We start from the raw sequence: 22,500 nt of genomic DNA, 5'->3' as shown, positions 1-22,500 counted from the left end.
GTACCTGACTTTACTAACACCCTTGTGCTTTGAATGAATCTCATACAAATCTCCACAAAATCTAGTGGAACATCTTCCCAGAGGAGCGGGGGCTATTATAACTAAAAATGGACCCTCAGTGTGAAATGGGATGTTCAAAAAGCACATTTGGGGTATTTTACGCATGCACATTACAGGGATTTTAAAGGGTTTTTTTTCTCAAATGCTTCGCTGTGGGATTTTTGATAAAACTTGATTATTAGATCTATCCAAATGAAAGTGGATGCCTATAATTTAAGATTTCAGAGGGGGAAAAAAAGAAGAGACTTGTCCTCTCCTGAACATCAAGCTTTACCAGTGTTTTTATGAGCTGCATTATGTGGATTTTTTTTTTAAGATTAGCTTTTTAGTAGATGAGACAGAAGAACACATCACTAAAGCATCGAGTGAGTGACAGTCACTAATGAATTCCCAGTGACCTACACGGTAGTTGGACTTGAAACATTGGCAGCTCTGTATGTTCTGGGAGCATCACAACAATCTATTGATAGTAAAATAATAAGCGTAAAATCCAAATACCTATGAATTAGAACATGTAAAACCTGTAATGGTCTTAAAAGGAGGAAACTGGTGAGATCTTCACACTCATGACCTCTTAAACCAACTGATTATGAAAATGGAGATTTATGAGAAATGTGTTAGACCACATTTTCTAAACCAGCTGAGGAAATAGTGGAGCTCATCTCTCCAGCAAAGCTCAACTGAGACTTGAAGGCACGTTGAAGCTTTTGTGATAGCTCATGGTGGCTTGACACTTTACTAACCCATTGCTACCTCTCAATGATCTACTTATACAGAGTGGTAGAATCACTCCTCAATGGCGGTGTGAACACCCGAAGTACACTGTATTGGCAAAAGTTTGTGGACACCTCACTATAACAGTGGTGTGTGCTTTCCACTGGTGGATGAAGTACACAAACATGTAGTTGAGGTATAGTAGAGATCCACTCTGTAAAATGTGACTCCAGTAAAAGTATCCATTTAAACTGTCACTTGAGTAAAAGTACAAACGTTTTTGCCTTTAAATGTACTTAAGTATTCAAAGTACTGATTTATTATAACTATAATGTTCCTATTATTATTTTCATCACATGATTTTTTACTTAATCACCTCAGTTTATGTGAAAAGACTCGAATGTGACTCTCAGCACACTGATCTATTAAAAGAATGATATTAATGACTCAAACACTGATTGATTTCTATCACAATGATCATGAACCCAAAACCTTCTTTTCAACTACTTTAAAAAAATCACGCAAATTGTGGCGAGTTCGAGTCTGGAGTTCATCATAATTTATTCCTCTCTAAATGTTCTGCTTGATGTTGAACTGATGTTGAACTGTATGTTGGTGATCAGTAGATACACCAAGCGCCGATCAGAACACGTTTAAAACAGAGCGTGCGTCGATCCTGATTGGTGACTGCGTGTTACGTTTTTATCCTCGTAAATAAAAAGGAACGAGTGATTTCGCAAAATGTAGTAAGAAATCTGACTTTGAAATGTAGTTACAGTTACATCTCCCCAAATCGAAATACTTCAGTAAATTACAGATATGCCAAAAAGCAACTTAAGTACAATAACAAATTGCATTTACGTCATTACTGTCCACCGCTGGCGCTTTCTGAACATCCCCATTCCACATTTTATAAAGATTTTGTGTGAGATTCCTTCACAGAAATGTGTGTTAGTAAAGTTCTGATGTAGGTGAGAAGGTGAGAAGACCTGGGGTGCAGTCAGCATTCACATTCATCCCAAAGGTGTTCAATAGGGTTGGAGCTCTATAGCAGGAGATCTTCCATTCCAACCCATGTGAAGCATATTGTCATAGAGCTGGCTTTGTGCACAGGTGCATTGTCATGCTGAAACAGGTTTGGATCTCTAAGTTGAAGTGAAAGTTTGCAATGCTCGCCCCCGAATTTGTGCTAACAGTTTGGTGAAGAACCAAATATGGCAGGAAAAGTCCCAATAATTTTGTCCCAATCGTCCCTTTAGGCTATATTGTGTGGTAAAGAACTCACAGTGATGACGAAAGGGACGGCACTGATCATCTCCAGGATGAATGGGACACGCAACACTTGCTCCCACACGTTGCCCTGGAAACAAAAAGTGAGAGGTCAGAGTGTGTGTCTGTGTTGAATTTTTACTCAATGGCGGAAAAAGACACAAACAAAGATGACAAATACAATGAAAAGGTTTAAATTATGCCTAAAAAAGTAGATTGAAGTTTTGTGTGATAAGATTAAAATGGTATACATTTAACACTGGAATTTGAAATTAATGAATTAAATCAGGGGTCTGATTTGTCTCACAAGTGGCGAATGAACTATTCGTCCGGGTCAATTTAGTGAAATATCAAACCTACTAAAGTGAATACTTATTTCTCCTCCACCATCCAGCATCAGCACAATTCACTCAGTTTTGTGCACATAAATGACAGAAACCAAATGAGGGAAGTTTTTAGCTCAGTGTATAAATAGTTAAACTTCTGATCAGATTGTCATCATGAGTTCAAATCCCAGCACCGTCAAGCTGCCACCATTGGGACCTTGAGCAAAACTTTCAACCTTTAATTGCTCAGCTGTATAACTGACATAAATGTAATACGGTGGCCAAGAAGTGCAAAACACATTAACAAACCCGAAAACGAAATAACAAATCCAAAATAGCTTGTGAATGAAAAACTTACCGATCATTGGACGAGACACCTGTCATTCAAGATATACAGGAAGTATGAAATCTTATAACTTTGTTTCTTGTACATGTGTAAAGTTCTCTGTTTACTTTAAACTATATTTTATTTCGATTAGTGCACCTTTAAATATAATAAAATAACAGACGTAAAGATTGGCAAGGAGAAACTGGAATAAATTCAAAGCTACTTTGAGGAAGGACATTCATATGCAGTGATGTTGGAGATGCTGCAGTATATCATCACATAAAGATTTAGTTTGTACACTTTTACACAGACGTTCCAACTTTCTCCTGCTGCAGACTGTTACTTCAGATGCTTTATGGTCTGATATCCATAACTGGCTTTACCTAAAGGTTCTCTATCCAAGAAATTTCACTGTGAAGGACATTATCTTTGGACTTGTAATGAACAATAACAAAGACGACTTTCTTGTTAATAAAATACTTCTGATGGGAAAATTTTATTTACACAAATTGAAATACTTGAAAGTGAAACAAACGATTTCTGTACAAAGACTGTTGTACTTCCTGTATATCTTGAGTGACAGGTGTCTTGTCCAATGATCAGTAAGTTTCCATTCACAAACTATACCTCCCTTTTTCCGGTTTGTCTGAATTGTCGTTGTGTTTTCGGATTTGTAACGGATTTGTAATTTTGCAACAATTCAGACAAACCGGAAAAAGCGTCCAATTACAGACATTATTTCAGAGCGTGAACATTCAGGGGCATTCCCAAAGGGTTTCAACGCAGCGTCTCATTCACTCAGGGAAATAGGGCTACATGCGTAACCTAGAGACAATTTGCTGAACCGAAAAAATTAAATTGAACTATTTGTACCCGATTCGAATTGCATCATATTTTTCCCATCGAATCGCATTGTGTTAAATCGGATGGAAATTGGACCGCAAAATATATTTTTCTACTTTATTTTATTTATTTTTACGTTACTTTACTCTTTAGATTTTTTATCTTTATATTGTATTTTCTATTATATTTTTGTGCCATACGCTGTATGAATGTATATGTGACAAAATTTTAATTTGAAGATTCCTAATACACAAGCAAACTGGGAACAATTTCCACCTACAGGGATTTTTAGGAGGTGAAAATAAAACTTTACGGAAATGAGGAGGACTCTGTGGAGTGGTTGGAACTCAGGATTGAACCAGGAAGCCTGTAGCTGTGAGGCTCCCCATTGTGAAAAAAACTGTATTAACTCAAACAATTTGAAAAAAAATGTTCTTGGTAATGGACTTCGGACACGGGGCAGGGAGGGTGAGGCCGTGGCATTATTTGTGACCCACACACGTTTAGCGTGGGCAGAAAGGATTTGTTCTTTACAAATCAATAGAGCTTGAAAGAGAGAAAGAGCAAGGGAGGGGATGAAGAGAATGTGAAGGACTTCAAAGAAGAAGTAAGAAATCAAAGGGATGGCATCATCGAGGGGTTGTGAAGAGGACTTGGGGGACATGCCTGTTCTGCTCTGCTTAGTCCCCTCCACTCACTCATCGAGCACAAGGGCTCTCAGAAAACAAAGAGCTGATTGGAACAGCTGTCTCTTTTCTCTCTCGTTCTTTCGCGATTCCTTCTCCTTTGATCCCTTGTTGAAGACTGGAGAGATTTTGTGCTCACCTCGAGGTGCAAAATTAAACCTGACCTAAGACTGTGCACAGACACATGGGTTTTGTAAGATGGAGCTGCCAATCATCTGGAAATGCTGTGGGTCAGCAGGAGACTGCTTTTTTTCGTTGAGAATATAATGCAGGACACTGATTTATAACAACAGTCGTACAAACTGGTCGTCTTTTTCATAAAAGAGATGATCGATTTCATGTTGCTTGATGGAACTGTCTGCATTGTAAATGAGTTCTCGCTCATCGATCGGCTGATAGACTGATTAAGCAACAGGGTGCTATGGAAAAAATGTAGAGGAAGTGATGGTGTACAGTCCATTTCCATGCTGATTTTAATTTTTTAGTATTTATAATCTTGGCCATGCCATAACCACCTGGCAAATGGTATTGGGCTGGAAGCTCTTGCAGACATTTACAATGCAGACAAAGCCTTCCCAGAAGAGTGAATGTCAAACACAATATAGTATAATTAGTATAATGTAGAGCTTACACTGAGATCTGGTTAACCTAGGCTCCCCTGGGTAATGTTTTAAACATCATAGGTTTGACCTTTTTTCTTAGCCCACAGGAGACCACTGGTAGCTAAGCAAGCTAAGATTCAAAGCGCCAGTGATACACAGTGATATAATGAACTCGATTCTTGGGTTCAATCAGTGGTGAAATCACAACGACTACTTTTTAAAGGTCTATCAGAGTCACTCTTGAATTCTAATTTACTATGAATTAATCCAAATATTCACTAGTAATTCTGGTGTCTCATGGTCTAGCGGTCAACCACGAACTCCAGGATTCTCCTCATATCCACTTTCAGGTCTCATTTTGGTGTCCTCATCTATTGTCTTGGGGTTCCATGTCAGCTAGGCTTCAGGAATGTGTGGTAGTTCCATCCTCGGCATCCATTGTTTGGTTCCTTCACCATCTTTACTTCTACCACATATCTTAATGTGTTGGCCATCTTTAGACATGTCTTGATGAAGAGTAGAAGACAATTAGTGTCCTTAGAAAGTCTTATTACAGGAAATTAGTGTGCAATCTGTGACCCAGGTTAATTCATTCCAATCATGTATTCTCAAAGTGTAATTCCAAGGATCTGTAGGTAATTACTCAAAGACAGTGCCTAAAAACAGGGGTCCCAAACTACGGCCCACCTTCACATTTGGATCAGCCTTCTGAACAATGCCAGAGACATACTTAGAAAATGTAATTGTAAATATATGTTTTACTGATATCATATCTGTATTTGATAATAAAGTTTGATTTTCAAACTAAAATGTCTCTTAGTTATTAATAGAGGTCGGGCCGCTGATGTTCGCTGGACCATTCGGCTATCGGCAAAAATCCATATCGTTCGTTTTTCTGACTTCTGGTCATTACAAGAGCGCCCCCTATGGTTAGCGAATCACTGACACCATTGTTTTTACATGTGAGACTGCGCGCTGCATGGAGAGCGCTATATTATATATATTATTTATAATTTATTACTTATATTATTTATTACATATATATTATGTTGATTCAATAAAATATTCATATTTATTTCATTTAGCAAATTTTCATAAACCAATATTGTTTTTTTTTTCAGTATCCATTTATACTTTATTAATATTAATCGGTGATCGGCAAGTTCGATTCAACCTAGCTGTCAGCATCGGTAAAATCGGTCAACCTCTAGTTATTAACATAGTCTAATTATTTGTTGGATTCAATTTTGATTTCAATAGCAGCTAACATAAAAACATTTCTTTACAATAGTAATGACGTTATTTTAATAAGTGATATAGAGTATCTCTAAGAAAGTGATGCTCATTTGTCTATAAGGTTGTGGAACAAAATAATAGAATTAGGAGGGATAATAAATGCATCTAAAATCATCTTCACAATAATACCAGTAGTCACTTTTCTGTTACAGACCGACCTCCATTAAAGAAAGAAAAAAATGACACGTCCCTCACAAAAAAATTGTGTGGACCCCACGTTTAAAATGAACATTGGTCTATGCTAAGTGCTCTTCAAATCTTAGGATACCTTAAAAACCTCTATATACAGTATGCCCGATTCAAAAAAGAGAAAAAGAAAATTCTTCTCCTATTTCGGGAAATTCGTATCTACAGTAAGCTGTTAAAGTCTGTAACTGTGTTGTAAAGCGAGGTTTCAGGGTGTTGCACTTGTATGTGTGGGTCTTACCTTGTAGCTCAGGTACACAAGCAACATGGTTTCTGAAAAGCTGATGAAAGCTACGAGAACCTGGTGAGAGATAAGTAAGAGAGTGAGGAATAAGGAAAGAGACACAGTGTAGGAGGAAGCAGTGGGCGGGAATAAAAGTGCTTACAGTGAAATGTCTGGACCGAGTGGCCAAAAGCAGAATCAATACAAAAGCATTTTGTGTGTGTGTGTGTGTGTGTGTGTGTGTGTGTGTGTGTGTGTGTGTGTGTGTGTGTGTGTGTGTGTGTGTGTGTGCATGCGTTTGTGTGTTTGGGTCTGTTTCTAAGTTGTGAAAGCTGTGTGCGATTTGTCCACATAGGTCTGTAATCACCTAGCTTTCTGCTCCGTGTTGTGTGTATGTGAGTATTGGTGTGTAAGTGTGTGTAGGGGTGTGTAGGTTCGAGTGTAAGAAAAAAGGTTAACTGATCTGACCTGAAGCGCCCAAAGTGGCAGAGGTCTGTTCACCCAGATAATGAGGGACCTGGTGGCAAAAAGAAGCCATTATTGGAGGACATGAAGTTCATCCCACAGTTCATCATTTCAAGGCAAATTGAACACGACAGAAATTTCCGGAAGTCGCCTTGTTTCTGTTGAAGAACTACTCAAGACTTCGGACAGTAGTTATGCAGAAAATAGAAATGAAAAACTAGAAGGTAACACACTTACAACTAGATAACTATTGCTAGCGAGCTAATAACCTTGCTAGCAATTTGCATTGCATTGTATTACAATGTGTCTCAATCATCCCAAGATACGATCTTTCAACTGGAAAATGCTACGATTGTACAGTCTATTGAGATTGTAATTTTTTTTACACGAATAGGCAAAACTATTTCAGTCACGACAGCTCTCAGAATGAAGATTGCAAGTGATGAGATTGGCGTGTAGGTAGGTTCGGTGTTACAGCAGGAGGACGTGAAGATGTGGAACAGAAATTAGAATAACGTATGCAGAGACCATGCCCGGCTAGTTTAGCGAGATGATTCGATTTGCATAGTCAGAGAGGCGTGCCTGACATCAAGAGGGCACTGGCATCAAGAAACCAATCAGCATGCACACGGAGTTTCATGAGAGAACTTCACATTTTTTGATGTTTTGTATTACATTTTTTAAGAAGGTCAAACTTTCGTTAGGAAGCAGCAGTCTCTACTAAAACTGGTACCATCAAGGTTTGTATCAAACCAGAAATACAAACAAATGTATTCATTCATGATAATAGTCTGTTAGAGAAAACATATAGGGTGTAATGAGACCTAGTGGGCGCAAATCAGCTGAGCCACTCGATAATGAATATCTGATTGGAGTTTATCAACTATCTATAAACGTTTCAATGAAAAAATTCTCCACAGCAGCTTTACACACTCTCGGTATCCGGACAGTTCGGTTCTCCAAACGTTCAGATAAAACACTTTGCTGCACAGTGAAGTCGCTTCCAATGATCAACAGTCCAGACAAAATCGCATAGTGTTCAAGTGTGCAATAGGAGCCATGTTGGTCCAGGATTTCTTTCACTTTTGGGAATACATTTTCAGCATTCCCTGCTCCAAAACAACCCCAAATCATTAAGCTTTCTCTTCCGAATGTGAGTGTGGGGGTGAGGGAGTCTGATCAGATCTTCACTCCTGTTCTCCATCATACACAAGTTCTTCTGGTAGAGCAAAAACTGTCCCAGGAATCTTAAAGAATGGTGAATAGTTTGGGGTGGTCTACTGTGATTATTTAATAAGTGAACAAATGACAGTACATAATTTAACAAAACAGCAATTTACTGTATCTTTATGCATAAACTATGCAGTATAGTAGATACGGGTTCACGAGTGGAGGGCAATGCGTACAGTATCCTGCTAACTTAAATTTTTATTAAATTCATTTTTATTTGTATTACGCTTTTAATAATGAACATTGTCTCAAAGCAGCTTTACACAGATAATGTGGTGATAAAAAACTTTATATGTTCTTTATAAGTGTAAGTTTGTCCCTGATAAAAAAAGCCGGTGGCAACTGTGGTGAAGGAAAAAAACTCCCTGAGACGACATAAGGAAGAAACCTTGAGAGGAACCAGACTCAAGAGGGAACCTCATCCTCATCTAGGTTCCACCGAATGTCCATTTATTGCAGATAAACGATGTTGCGGGGTACAGTGATGGTGATCAAACTGTAGTCCTGAGTCAGTGTAGCAGACTGTTGACATTAACTACAGTTCAAATCCATCCTCAAAGCTCCCGTTCTTACTCCGAAAATATCCGCACAATTTTGTCTTAACGGTATCGTCATCATAAGATCCGAAAATTGAACTCGGAGAACATCTGTAATGTTAAAACCCGAAACAGAATGCGTTCCCTGTGGATCCAAAAGTGTGTGAAGCCACAATCGAGAATTGTCATTTAAGCCGTAAGATTTTAGTTGCGGACGGTTCGAACAATTTCCCTCGTTATTCAAAGCGAACAGCTGTCTCGTCAGCTCGGTAAATAAATGAGGTGCACAAAAGCACGCTGCGAGAGACAGCTTGATGGGTTGTGACCGTGCGTAAACACACACACAAAAACACACACACGGCTACGTTCTCTTATTAAAAACCGCAGAGCACCAGGGACAACATCTTGCCTAAATATAACCTTTCATTATATTATAAGCTCAGAGTCCCTCCTCCTGACGTCGATAAAATCGAAACGCTGAGGTCGAGGGCACGGCGAGTTTTCCCGCTATTCGTGTCCGATCTCTCACACACACACACACACACACACACACACACACACACACACACACACACACACACACACACACACACACTGTTCAGAGAATTGGGGAGCATAACTTGGTCCTCATGCTGATGCAATGAAAACGCCAGCGGCGTACAGTTTGCTGGTCCTTCCAGGAAACAAAAGACAAGTCAATAGTGGTGTTTAATTTATTTATTTAGTTATTTATTAGTTGTTGTTTTTTTGCTGTATCATGAAATAAGGATCGCTGATCCGGTCGAATTTTTTTTCCACCCTCAAGTTGCACGCACTTACCAGTCAAAGTGGCTTTTATTTTGTGCAGATGCATTCTGTCTGAGACATCCAGGGCTGTAGAGAAACACACACACACACACACACACACACACACACACACACACACACACAAACTCAGATAAATGACAAAAGGCCCAGCAGCTTGCGCTCAATACTGATATTTAAGCTTCTATAAATCATTCTCTCTATTTTTTTTCTCTCTTCGCTCCGTCTCTTCTTTGCTGCCCGAATCCCTTGGGATCCTTTGATCTCGTTCTGATCTGCCCTCATGTTGCCATGCTCACACACCACCACTGCTACCTCTCTCTCTCTCTCTCTCTCTCTCTCTCTCTCTCTCTCTCTCTCTCTCACACACACACACACACACACACACACACTAACTCATCATCTGCATCATCCACCTTCATTTACACAAGTTCTTAACTCATATGTGAACCGTATGACCTTCACTTGAACTAAAAGATCCAAACCTCCAAACCAAACAAAAACAGATCCATGAAGATCAGCTTTCCATGGTTTGAAGTTTAAGATCTCCTGCTATAGAGCTCCAACACTAGTGAACACCTTGGGGATGGATTTGTCACACCGACTGCATCCGAGGCCTCCTCACCTCACCTACATCACTACCTGACTTTACCAACAATGTATTAAATCTCACACAAATCTCCAAAAAATGTAGTGGAACATCTTCCCAGAAGAGTGCAGGTTGCTATAAAAGAGAATGGGAACTCAATGTGGAATGTAGATGTTCAAAAAGCACAAACCTTACGCTCCAATCAGGTGTCCACAAACTTTTGTCCAAATAGTGTACATTTTGATCTTTGTGAACCTGTTGGCTTGTTGACACACACAAACACCGATCAGGCATACGTTTATGACCACCTGCCTAATTTTGTGTTGGTCTGCCAAAACAGTCGTGACCCATCGATCATTAACAGCATGAACTTCTTCAGCAGTTTGAGCTACAGGATCTCGTCTGCTGGATCGAACCACACGGACCAGCCTTCGCTCCCTACGTGCATCAATGAGCATCGGCAGTCTACGACCCTGTCGCCGGTTCACCACTGTTCCTTCCTTGGAGTACTTTTAATAGATTCTGACCACTGCAGACCAGGAACATCCCACAAGAGCTGCAGTTTTGGAAATCCTCTGGCCAAGTCACAATTTATCAAACTCGCTTGATTCCTTACGCTCGCCCATTTGTCCTGCTTCTAACACATTCAATTTGAGGACAAAATGTTCACTTGCTGCCTAATAAATAAATCCAGCCACTAACAGGTGCCATGATGAAGAGATCATCAGTGTTCTTCACTTCATAATGTTATAATGTTATGCCTGATCAGTGTGTGTATATATATATATACATATGGAAGGAGTCTCCAGTGTCAGTTCTTTGAAACAGTCAGGGGTTAAGTTCTCAAACATTTTAAAACAGTGGGGTTTTGTGGGTTTTTTTTCTCCGCTTTGTCTTATTTTCTCGTATTAATAATAAAAGGAAGAAAAACAAACAGGCCAGAAGTTGCTGGGACATGCTTTTATAGGAGTATAATCAACTTTGAGGCTAGTAATTATGTTTTATTATGTATTTCTCTCACACACACACACACACACACACACACACACACACACACACACACACACACACACACACACACACACACTCCCTCTCACCAGTCCCTCTGCTCACGTGGATCATCCAGGAGCACTCGGACGATGTATAGCAGGCAGCTCAGCACCTTCAGGAAGAAGTTGAAGAGGCGAACTCTCAGACCTGCAGGGACAGGCAGAGACGCCCATCAGATCGGAAAAAGAAAGGAAAGAATGAACGAAAGGGAGAGAGTAACAACACCAGAGATCCCTGAGGTGTACTTACACCAGCGTGTAGCACATCAAACATCCACAAGAGCGACTGACACAGTCAAGAGCCCAGATAGCCACTGATACAGCTCACTGCACTCCACAACAAAAAAACAGACCAGACAGAAAACAGAAAAAAAAGAGCAGAAGCGACGGCGGGTTCAGGTTAAAGCGAGAGAGATGAGGAACGGATGGATGTGGAGAACTCACTGGATCGCTGGTTTTTGATGAAGAAGAGCTTCAGACGTTCTTTAAAGGTGTTCTCGTTGACGTAGAACTCTACCTGGACTCTGTGGAGGAAAAGAAAAAAGAAAATAAATAAATAATGAAGTGTGTGAAGGTGGAGAAATAGAGGTAGCATGCGTGGAGGTGAAATATCTACTTCGGCAATTTAACAAGGTGTAAATTAGAGCAAAGTGCACTGTGTGTGTGTGTGTGTGTGTGTGTGTGTGTGTGTGTGTGTGTGTGCGCGCATGGTAAAGCGTAATGACTGAGAGGAAATGATGTCCTCTTTACTCTTGGCACACACACGCCTCGTTGTTTTCTGCCACTTAAACATGAAGGAATAAGAATCCTTCCGAATCTCAGACCTCCAGCAGAGTCGCTGATTGCTGCCTTCGCTCCGTTCCCCATGATCCTTCACTGCCCTGGGGCCTGGATTAACACACCTCTACCGGAGATATTTGTGCGGTACGGGGTGACTTGTGCACGCACACAGCGGTACAGCGGCACGGCAACGCGGTGACAACCGCAACGTATTTACAGCTCGATTTATTCTCAATATTCTCTTTGCACAATGATCTAGAGCTTCTGCTTTTTATTCGAGCGATAGCAGGAACACAAAAGAACTGCAGAGGCAGATGCGGCAACAACGGTAGCAGCAGCAATAACAACAACACGAGCAACAATAGTAGAGGCAACAGCAACACCACACCGCCACCAAACAAAACAACAAAAACAGTAGCAGCAAAAGTAACACCACCACCACCAGCAACAAGAACAATAATAGGAGCAAGACTACAACAACAATAGATAGTAGCAGCAACAGTAACAACACCACTACCACCAACAACAACAATAGCAGCAGCACAAAACAAAAGTTGCAGCATCAACAACACCACCAACAATAACCATTGCAACAGCAACACCACAACAGTAGTAGCAGCGACAGCAACACCACCAACAAAAAGTGTACAGCACTTTGTGGACAGTGGAGAAAGTAAAAATGCTGTACAGAAGGAAAAAATCACCCATAGGTTAAAAAAGAAATGTTCAAATGGAATCAAACAAACTCACAGCGGGCCACATGAATTGCGGGAAAAAAGTCGTAATTGCGAGAAAAAAAGGCGTAATTAGCAATCTTTCTTTTTATGGGGTGAAAACCCATGTGGTGGTCATATGGAAACTCCATATGTATCTTCTCCCCCTCTCTCCGTTCCTCCATTTTTCATTCGGCAGCATCTTCTGTATTTTACCTGTCCAGTTTAGCGGGTGGTGCATCAGTAATAATGGTCCTTAAGGAAACACAATCTCTAACCTCTAACCCTCTGCCATTCCCTTCCTGAGCCTCCCCTACAAACGGCCAAAGAACGTTCATTCAGTGCGAAATCTTGCCAACTGTTACAGCCTCATTTACGCCGGATGATGGTTCCTTGGTTTGTTCTCCGGATGATCCTCAGGCCTGTGCTGTGATTCCCTATGCTCTGACTTCACTTTGCTCTTTCCTTTAGATCGTGATTTTTGCTTGTATGTATTAAAGCGTGTTTGGATCCTGTCTGATCTATTACATGATAGATCCCAGATGGCACGTGGCACCATGAAGTAAAGCAAATCATTGCGATGTTTGTGTGAATGAAGAACATCTTCACTATCAGTTCAAAAGTATTGGGACACCATCTGATGCCTTTGGAAGCATGACATTTTCCCTTCACTTGAACTAAGAGACCCAACCTGTTCCAGCATAACACAAAAGCCAGCTCTTTGAAGATCTGCTTTCCATGAGTTTGAGTAGAAGATCTCCTGCTATAGAGCTCCAACCCTGAATATCTTTGGGAAGGATTTTTCATACTGACTGCACCCCAGGTCTCCTCACCTCACCTGTAGTACCTGACTTTCCTAAACAAAGTTTAAACAAAATCTGGTGGAACATCTTCTGAGAAGAGTGGATCTTACTATAGCAGCAAATGGAGTGCTCCAACAGGGCATAGGAAATCTTATAGTCAGGGGTCCACAAACTTCCGTCCATATAATGAAGGAGCAATTTAGACTACTGACGTGATAGAGATTATGAAGAAAGATGGTCTTTCAAAAACCAAACAAACAAAAATTAATCAATATAAACAAAACTTTCCTATCCAGTGATAGCAGATGAAAAAAAAAAACCCTATCAATTTTGCATGAGTCTGTGACCCGGACATGACAGTCAGCATGGACACATGCTTCCTAATTCCTACTCCCTTTAATCTCACCCACACAATACAGAGACTTGTTGCTATGGTGACAGAGAGCATCCCTGGCTCAGTCATGTACACACACACACACACACACACACACACACACACACACACACACACACACACACACACACACACACACACAAGTTAGTGAGAGACATTCAGTTGTTAGAACAATTTTGGATGTCTTTTTATGTTGAATCATTTGCAAATGATGTCGACTGAGAACAATAACTGTGATAAGAGCATCACAGCAGCAGTACAAAGTGTGTGTGTGTGTGTGTGTGTGTGTGTGTGTGTGTGTGTGTGTGTGTGTGTGTGTGTGTGTGTGTGTGTGTGTGAGAAAAATCATGGAAGAAATGCCGCCCCCAAAATAAATTGGATCGTCATGCTAGCTGTCACTGCAGCATTGTGTTTCGAAAAAAAGAGTCCCTTCTGCAGCACCTCTGCCATTACAATCATTAACCTTAATCTGTAGCCTCGTCATTACGATGCTAAATCATTTGTAGCTAATTAGCCGTGAGCGTAATTGTTCTCAGTCAGACAGGACAGGCAGCATTACAGAAGTCCGCCGAATAAACCTTTTAATTAAGCACAGGGATCCCTGTCTGACGCTCCCTTGGTGAAAGCGGCTCGCTAATTTGGAATGATTATGGTAATCAAATCCGGAAACAAGGGCAACGAGTGGACCTGCGCACTCTGCGGCGGATTACAGAGGGTCCTCGGCAATGTGGAGCTAAACAGAGGTAAGTTGATTATTATTATAGCGGAACATGTGGTCAGTCAATTGCGATCGAAAAACAAGAGGCCTCACTGTCCTGAGATCCGAAATTCAAAATGCGGATAGTGTGTCCGGAATCCAAGAAGGGGAAATGGAAAGACATACGAGGTGGTGTGAAAAAGTTTCGAGACTAATGGTGTAACTGGTGCTATTCTGACCACTCGTTAATACGCCAGTTAGAACAGAAAAAGAAACCGTGATGTTATGCCTGAAACTGGGCACATCTGCCACAGAGGCGTTTGACATCACATACGTTTGACATACGGCGATGATGCCACGAGTCGTACGAGGTGTTTTGGACAAACTCAACCTCTGAAAAATGTCAAAACATTCAGCAACTTGTGCATGTTGATTGTCAGAGAGTGATTCACATGATCTCACTCCCACACCCACCCTACCTGCCAGATTTGCCTCCTGCGGACATCACCCTCTTCCCGAAGATGAATCTCCGGCTCAAAAGTCGGTTTTGACACCGTTGCAGAGGCCTGGGGTGCAGTCAGCGTGAAATATTAATTCCAAAGGTGTTCAATAGGGGTTTAGAGCTCTATAACAGGAGATCTTCCACCCACTTTCAACCCATGGAAAGCAGATCTTCATGAAGCTAGTGTACAGGAGCAGGAACCTTTAGCCTTACAATGTAGATTTAAATATAAGTATATTTCTCACTGAAGTTAGTCATGTGTTAAGACAGACTAATTTGTTTTCACTTTTTTATATTCTTATATTTTATACTTTGTTATATTTGTTATGTGTTTTTTTCGTACACTATTATCATTTGCACATCTATAACATATACAAAGAGTGCCTGTGATAGTTGCAGCCCTGATCATTTTATGATTTAATTACTATATTTCCTCATGAAACGAAGCAGATTCCTGGATAAGCCACTGTTCATATTATTGGCGAATGCAAAAAATAAATAAATAAAAAATCTCAGGCTTCTGCTTATTGACTGATGCCACAGAGCTCATTAACTCAAACTTCATTCAGCTGATGAAATAAAACGATTATTCACTACGGTTTATTGAATTTATGATGACCGGCCTGCATTGTTATATTGACCCGACCCTCCAACTAATTGAACTCGGTTTCAGACTCCGTGCAGAACATGCATCTGGGCTGAATATCAATACCTGTGCGCTGGAGAATTTAGAAGGAACTCTCTGGAAACCGTGTGCATTGTCAATGTGTCTCTTTTTCCACTACTGAATTTCACTCCCACCTTCATCTGTTACACCAAAATCCCAGTCAAGAGCCCTTCTACCTCTCCACTGGTCTGAGGGAAAGCCCTTCAGAGTGCCATTTCAACTCTCCAGAAGAAGCTTTTTTACTCGAGAGTGCAAGGAGACCCCTAAATGAAATCTTCAGCCAATTAAAAGCCAAACCATTGCGTGACGTTCGAGCTGACGTGTTAGCTCCGGTCTGAGCAGACAGTAGCGGGAACAGCACATTAGAAACTCATTATGATCATTAATTCGAAAAGGAAATGAAGGCGCAAGTGCTCAGAGGAACACAATCCTCCTGATGGCAATGTTTCTGTCTTTCCTCCCATTCTAATATAACATCATGGTGTTCATGACATCAGGTACTTTATCTAAGTGAAGTGAGGAGGCCTGGGGTGCAGTCAGTATTCAAATGAATCCTAAAGGTGTGCATCAGGGTTGGAGGTCTATAGCAGGAGATCTTCCACTCCAACCCTTGTAAAGCATCTGTTCATGGAGCTGGCTGGAACAGGTTTGGATCTTCAAGTTCAAGTGAAGGGAAAATTTCATGCTAGAGCATCTTAAGATACTATACAATTGTGTGCCTCCAACTGTATGCTAACAATTTGTTAAGAACCACATAGGAGTGAAAGTCTGGTGTCCCAAAACGTTTGTCGATATCGTGTATATTGTATTCTAAAAGAAACAACAATGACGATAAAAGGTTGTTTCTGGATTAGGAGGTGTCCGATACATGCATACACACGTGCTAATCTAAACCCTGTCTTCTCCATTAAGAGACAATTCAATTTCTACCTTAGTCTTATCCACACATGCATTTGCAGGTTTGTGTGTGTGTTAGAAATGCTAAGACTCGAAGATGTGCTAGCATGACCACTCCTCAGGTTGTTCATTTAATTTCACGTCTCTCTAGGATCTCTGGGATTTTCGATTTAAACCCACTGGAATAAATTACAAACTAAGCATAGCTCGGTTGGGTTGCTATTGAATACGCTACGCAACATTGTGAAGAAAAATTAATGTTAGCAAAACACAAGTCCAGCTATAAAATAAGCTATTAAACATAGCTAGCTGGCTAAAGTTTAACTGATTGGTTGTTAACGGAGCAGCTACCAGTGTATTGCAAACAGCTAGGTCTGTATTGCTAATTTTTGGACTGCACCCCAGGCCTCCAGACCTACATCCTGCATACTACAATCTCCACAAAATCTAGTGGAACATCTTCCCAGAAAAGTGGAGCTCATTATAACAGCAAATGGGGACTACATGTGGATATGTAAAAAAAAAAAAAAATCGACTAGCATTCTCATGCTCAGGTAGATATATAATGTATGAGAGATGTTTAATTAGACATTATATCTGACTCAAACAGAGAGTTTATTCAGGATTAAACCCTCTTGAAAACACTTAAGGTCTTATTTAAGGATGCGGCGTCCTGCGCGGGCGGGGAGCTCTTTTGTCGAGATCAAGTCTGAAAGCAAGAGGTGATGAAAAAGAACATCTGAGCAGGTAAGAGCGATGAGCGTGCATTTTCAACACAGTGAAGTTATTCTCAGCTTTAAAGTGCGCTGTTATTCTTTAAATGAGCGACGCTCTGACAAACCCATTAGACATCAATGGAATACGAATGTTTTATCGGCGGAATTGACTACGGCCCACGATGCACCGCTCAAGTGCACAAAAGTGGAGGATGAGAAAGAGACATTCATATTAAAGCCATGCAAAGCAAGGTGATGGATCTCTACGCACTTCATATACGAGCTGGTATGGAAAAGTTTCAAGATTAATGGTGTTAACTGGTGCTATTCTGACCACGTGCGGTACCACGTCTTTCTGGGATCTCTGTATATAAAGTCTGCGATTTCATCATAGACAGAAATTTAGAACTAAAGAGAAAACATGAAACTAGGCAAATCTTTCACAGAGACGTTTGACATGACATATGTTTGACAATCGGTGATGCTGCAACGAGTCATTTGAGATGTTTCGAGCGGAAGAGCATCACTGGAAGACAATTAGAGATCAGAAAATCCTTGGATGAGCTCAACCCCTGAAAATGATACCATTCAGCAACTTGTGCATAATGATCGTAGGAGAACAATTCACATGATCTCACTTCCTCACCCACCCTACATGCCAGATTTGCCTCCCACAGACTTTGTCCTCTTCCTGAAGATGAAGCTTAAAGGTCGCCGTTGACACTGTTGCAGAAATCGGTCGCTAATCGCAGAAGGTGCTTGACGCACTTTCGAAAAGAAGACTTCAGGACACATTCCAAAAAAGGATGGAAGCTCTGTATTGCTATATATAACATCCCATTCAACATTTAGGCCCCTATGTACTGTTAAAATAACCTCCACTCTTTTGGAAAGATGTTCCACTAAATTTTGGAGTGTGCTTGTGGAGATTTGGTAAAGTTATGCACTGATGTAGGTGAGGTGAGGAGGTCTGGGGTGCAGTCAGAGTTACAATTTGTCCCAAAGGCGTTCAATAGGGTTGAGAATCAGAGGTCTATAGGAGGACATCTTCCACTCCAACTCATGTAATGCAGATCTTCATGGAGCTGGCTTTGTGACAGGGGCATTGTCATGCTGAAAGAGGTTTGGGTCTCCTAGTGCAAGTGAAGGACAAATTTCATCCTACAGCATCCAAAGATGTCCTAAACAATTGTGTGCCTCCAACTCTGTTATAACAGTTTGGAGAAGAACCATGTTTGAATGTAAAAGGTCAGGTGTCCTAATACTTTAGTAAATATATTCTAGTTCTATGCATATAAACTTTCATTAAAGATTATTTTGAAATATTTCATAATGATTATGAGACCATTACAGCATGCATTTAGAATATTTACAGATATTTTACAAGTTATTAAACCACTGCAAGAAAGCACAGAAATGATCTACATGATCATTGGATCCCACAAAGAAAAAAACAGGTTAAGTGTAACATTAAAACCAGATTTAATCAACACACCGATCCATTTCCTTGCTTTAATTTAGCAATTATTGACTTATTTATTCTGTAGTTTGGATTGTCACCCAAATGAGGATGGGTTCCCCTTTTGAGTCTGGTTCCTCTCAAGGTTTCTTCCTCATAACATCTAAGGGAGTTTTTCCTTGCCACAGTCGCCACGGCTGCTCATCAGGGATAAATACACACCATTCACCTTAACTGTTGATTTCTGTAAAGCTGCTGTTGTGAAAAGCGCTATAGAAATAAACTTGACTTGACTTGACTTGGATTGAAATTAAATAAACCAAGGATGAAAGCCAATTCATGGAAATCACTGGTGGAATTTGGAATATTTTTGAAAACAGGTAAGTGATCAATTTAATATAATTTACATTTTAAATAAAATACATTTTAGACTTGTTTTTTACAATCACACTGAGTGACAGTGGATGAAGCCCTCAGCCTGCTATGTCTTTTTATTCCCTACTCATGGATCTCACTAGCATACTAACAAGCATACTAATCATTTGATTCCAGTGAAAGACACTGTATTAGACAGCCAGAGTGAGAGACACTGGATCAGACATTCACATTAAAAGAGATCAGATACTGTACATTAGTCACCGTGAGAAACACCAGATCAGACAGAGATATTGCTGGAGACTCTATATCAGACAGCCACAGATGAAAAACACTGAATCGAACAGCCAGTATGCGAAACACTGGATCAGACAGCCAGTGTGTGAAACACTGGATCAGACCACTAGAGTGCAAGACAGTGGATCAGACAGCCAGTGTATGAGATACTGTATTAGACAGCCACAGTGAGAGACTCTGTATCAGGTAATCACTGTGAAAGGCACTGGATCAGACCACTAGAGTGCAAGACAGTGGCTTAGACAGCCAATGTGCAGGACACTGGATCAGACCTCCAGAGTGTGAGATACTGAATTAGACAGCCACAGTTAGAGACGCTGTATCAGGTAGACACAGTGAAAGACAGTGGATCAGACATCCAGTGTGCAAGACACTGGATTAGACAGCCAGAGTGTTAGACAATGGATTAGACAGCCAAAGTGTGAGACACTGGATCAAACAGGCACTGTAAGAGACATTGGATTAGACAGGCACAGTGAAAGGCACTAAATCAGATAGATCACTAGTGCGCTGCTCCTTAGAGGCTGTAATCCAGTGGTACCGCTTGTATTCACTGGTCTGGAAGTGGAGAACAATCCCTTTCCGGGCCGAGACACACTAGCTAGCTTCGGGGTTGGCTGATCTCCTCACCATGTCTAGCTTTTCTTCAAAATGGATTTTAAGTATGTCCGAGACCAAATAAATTTCTCTTCCTCTGTAGGCATATAAAAGTCTAACTCAGATGTATTAACATGTGCAGAGCTACACACGTGTTTTGTCAGTCGAACTGTAACATAAATGTTACGAAATGAAGAACATAAACTGTTGGAAATAAATGAATACAATTTCATGGAACAAATATTAGAATTTAGGTTGTAAATGTAGTTCAGTGCTTCTGATAGTGTTTAGGCCAGCAGAGAAGGCTTTGCTGGCCCTGACCGCCCACCACTGGGATCAGACAGGCACAGTGAAAACCACACGATCAGACAGACACAATGATCAGACAGCCACATTAAAATCTAACCAGTCTTTGACATTTCTGTACTACCGAGAATGCGTGAGTCAAGAATACTCCATCTGCATCCCAAACCACCACCATTAGTGTCATTATAATTTAAAGTGCATTGTGCAGATTAGGGACTTGAATTGTCTCTGACACTCTCAGTGATGCAATTCATTCGTTTGCTTGAGGAAGAGTGAAGAACAACCCGCTGTACAAAATGTTCTCAGGCAAGATGCTTGCAGCAAGTCTTAGAAAATCCCCCGAATCTTGCATCTTTTAGCATTTTGATGGAAATCATCTACACCCTGATACACATGAAGTAATATGTTTAGCTTGTATTGAACACATTTATGTTTATGAAGCGTTTATCAATTCCAGTTATGTTACTGACAGTGGGGGGCGCTAACTCAGTTACAACGACATATAATTAAACATGGGAATGCCAACAATAGATCAGATATGCAGTATCTCACAAAAGTAAGTACACCCCTCACATTTAGAAACCATTTTAGTATCTTCTCTAGGGACAATACTACAAAAAGTTGGATATATTTTAGAGTATCAATATGCAGCTTGTATAGCAGTACAGATTTACTGTCCTTTAGGAATAACAACATACAGCCATTATTGTCTAAACAACTGGCAACAAAAGTGAGTACACCATAAGTGAACATGTCAAAAAGTGTCCAAAGTGTGAATATTTAGTGTGAACACCATTGTAATCCAGCACTGCCTTAACACTCCTGGGCATGGAATTCACCAGAGCTGCACAGGTTGTTGCTGGGATCCTCTTCCACTCCTCCATAATGACATCACAGAGCGCTTATTAACTTTCTGCTTGAGGATCCCCACAGGTGCTCAATATGGTACAGGTCTGGAGACATTGGCCACTTCATCACCTTCACCTTCCTCAGCAGGGCAGTTGTCATCTTGGTGGTGTGTTTGGATTTGTTGTTATGTTGGAAAACTGCCATTTGGCCCAGTTTCTGAAGGAAGCGCATCATGTTCTGCTTAAGAAAGTCACAGTACATGTTGTAATCCATGTTTCCCTCAATGAACCGCAGCTCCCCAGTACCAGCAGCACTCATTCAGCCCCAGACCATGATGCTACCACCACCATGCTTGACTGTAGGCACGACACAATTTTCTTGGTACTCCTCACAAGGGCGTCACCACACATGCTGGAGACCATCTGAGCCAAACAAGTTTATCTTAGTCTCATCAGACCAAAGAACATGGTTCCAGTAATTCATGCTCTTGGACAGGTTGTCTTCAGCAAGCTGTTTGACTTTCTTGTGAGCCAGCTTCAGAAGCTCCTTCATGCAAACCGACTTGTTGCAGAATACGCCGTATGGTCTGAGCACTGACAAGCGGACCTTCCGCTTCTGCAGCCTCTAAAGCACTGCTGCAGCACTCATGCCTTTGTTTTTTGAAGCAAGTTCTGCACCTGATTCACAGCATGAGGACTCGACTTCTTTGATGGACCCTTGTGAGGTCTGTTCCGAATGGAACCCGTCTTGAAAAACCTCTGTATGACCCTGATCACTGTACTGTTACTCAGTGTCAGGGTGATACTGATCTTTTTACAGCCGCGGCAGAGCAACAATTCTAATTCTTAAATCCTCAGAGACTCTTTGAGGCCATGAGGTGCCATGTTGAACATCCAGTGGTCAGTATGAGAGAATTGTACTCAAAGCACCAAATTTTACCTGCTCTAATACAAGATACACAAATTTGTATGGTCCTGTCAAGCAGACAAAACATGATGAATAGAACAGGTTACAGGATGCACAGCTGTTTGGCCAATGCGTGATATCATAGGACACGCCCACCACACAAACCTATTAGCTTACTGCTTTTTTTTTACTTCGGGTGTACTCACTTTTGTTGCCAGCTATTTTTGTGTCACATTGTGTCTATCCAATCTAGTGTTTTTTACTGTACATGTATCCAGACCTGAACCCTATTGAGCACCTGTGGTTCATCTTTTAGTGGAAGGTGGAGAAGCACCA

General features: G+C 40.8%; 1 protein-coding gene across 4 annotated transcripts in view; it reads right to left on the bottom strand.

The window, feature by feature from the left end:
- The window catches only part of kcnt2b (potassium sodium-activated channel subfamily T member 2b), a 126,212-nt gene that overhangs the window by 78,365 nt on the left and 25,347 nt on the right, over positions 1-22,500 (bottom strand). For all 4 annotated transcript variants that reach the window (XM_083524347.1, XM_083524345.1, XM_083524348.1 and 1 more), the window contains 6 exons: positions 11,651-11,730; positions 11,255-11,354; positions 9,584-9,637; positions 7,002-7,050; positions 6,552-6,611; positions 2,060-2,134 (listed from right to left, as the gene is read on the bottom strand). In XM_083524347.1, the coding sequence (XP_083380473.1) occupies positions 2,060-2,134; positions 6,552-6,611; positions 7,002-7,050; positions 9,584-9,637; positions 11,255-11,354; positions 11,651-11,730 (418 nt within the window). The remainder of the gene's footprint in view (positions 1-2,059; positions 2,135-6,551; positions 6,612-7,001; positions 7,051-9,583; positions 9,638-11,254; positions 11,355-11,650; positions 11,731-22,500) is intronic.

The sequence above is a fragment of the Silurus aristotelis genome (assembly GCF_946808225.1).
Source record: "Silurus aristotelis genome assembly, chromosome: 21".
NCBI classification, from domain to species: domain Eukaryota; kingdom Metazoa; phylum Chordata; class Actinopteri; order Siluriformes; family Siluridae; genus Silurus; species Silurus aristotelis.
The sequence above is the reverse complement of the archived record's forward strand: the minus strand, read 5'-3'. Positions and strand labels throughout refer to the sequence as shown.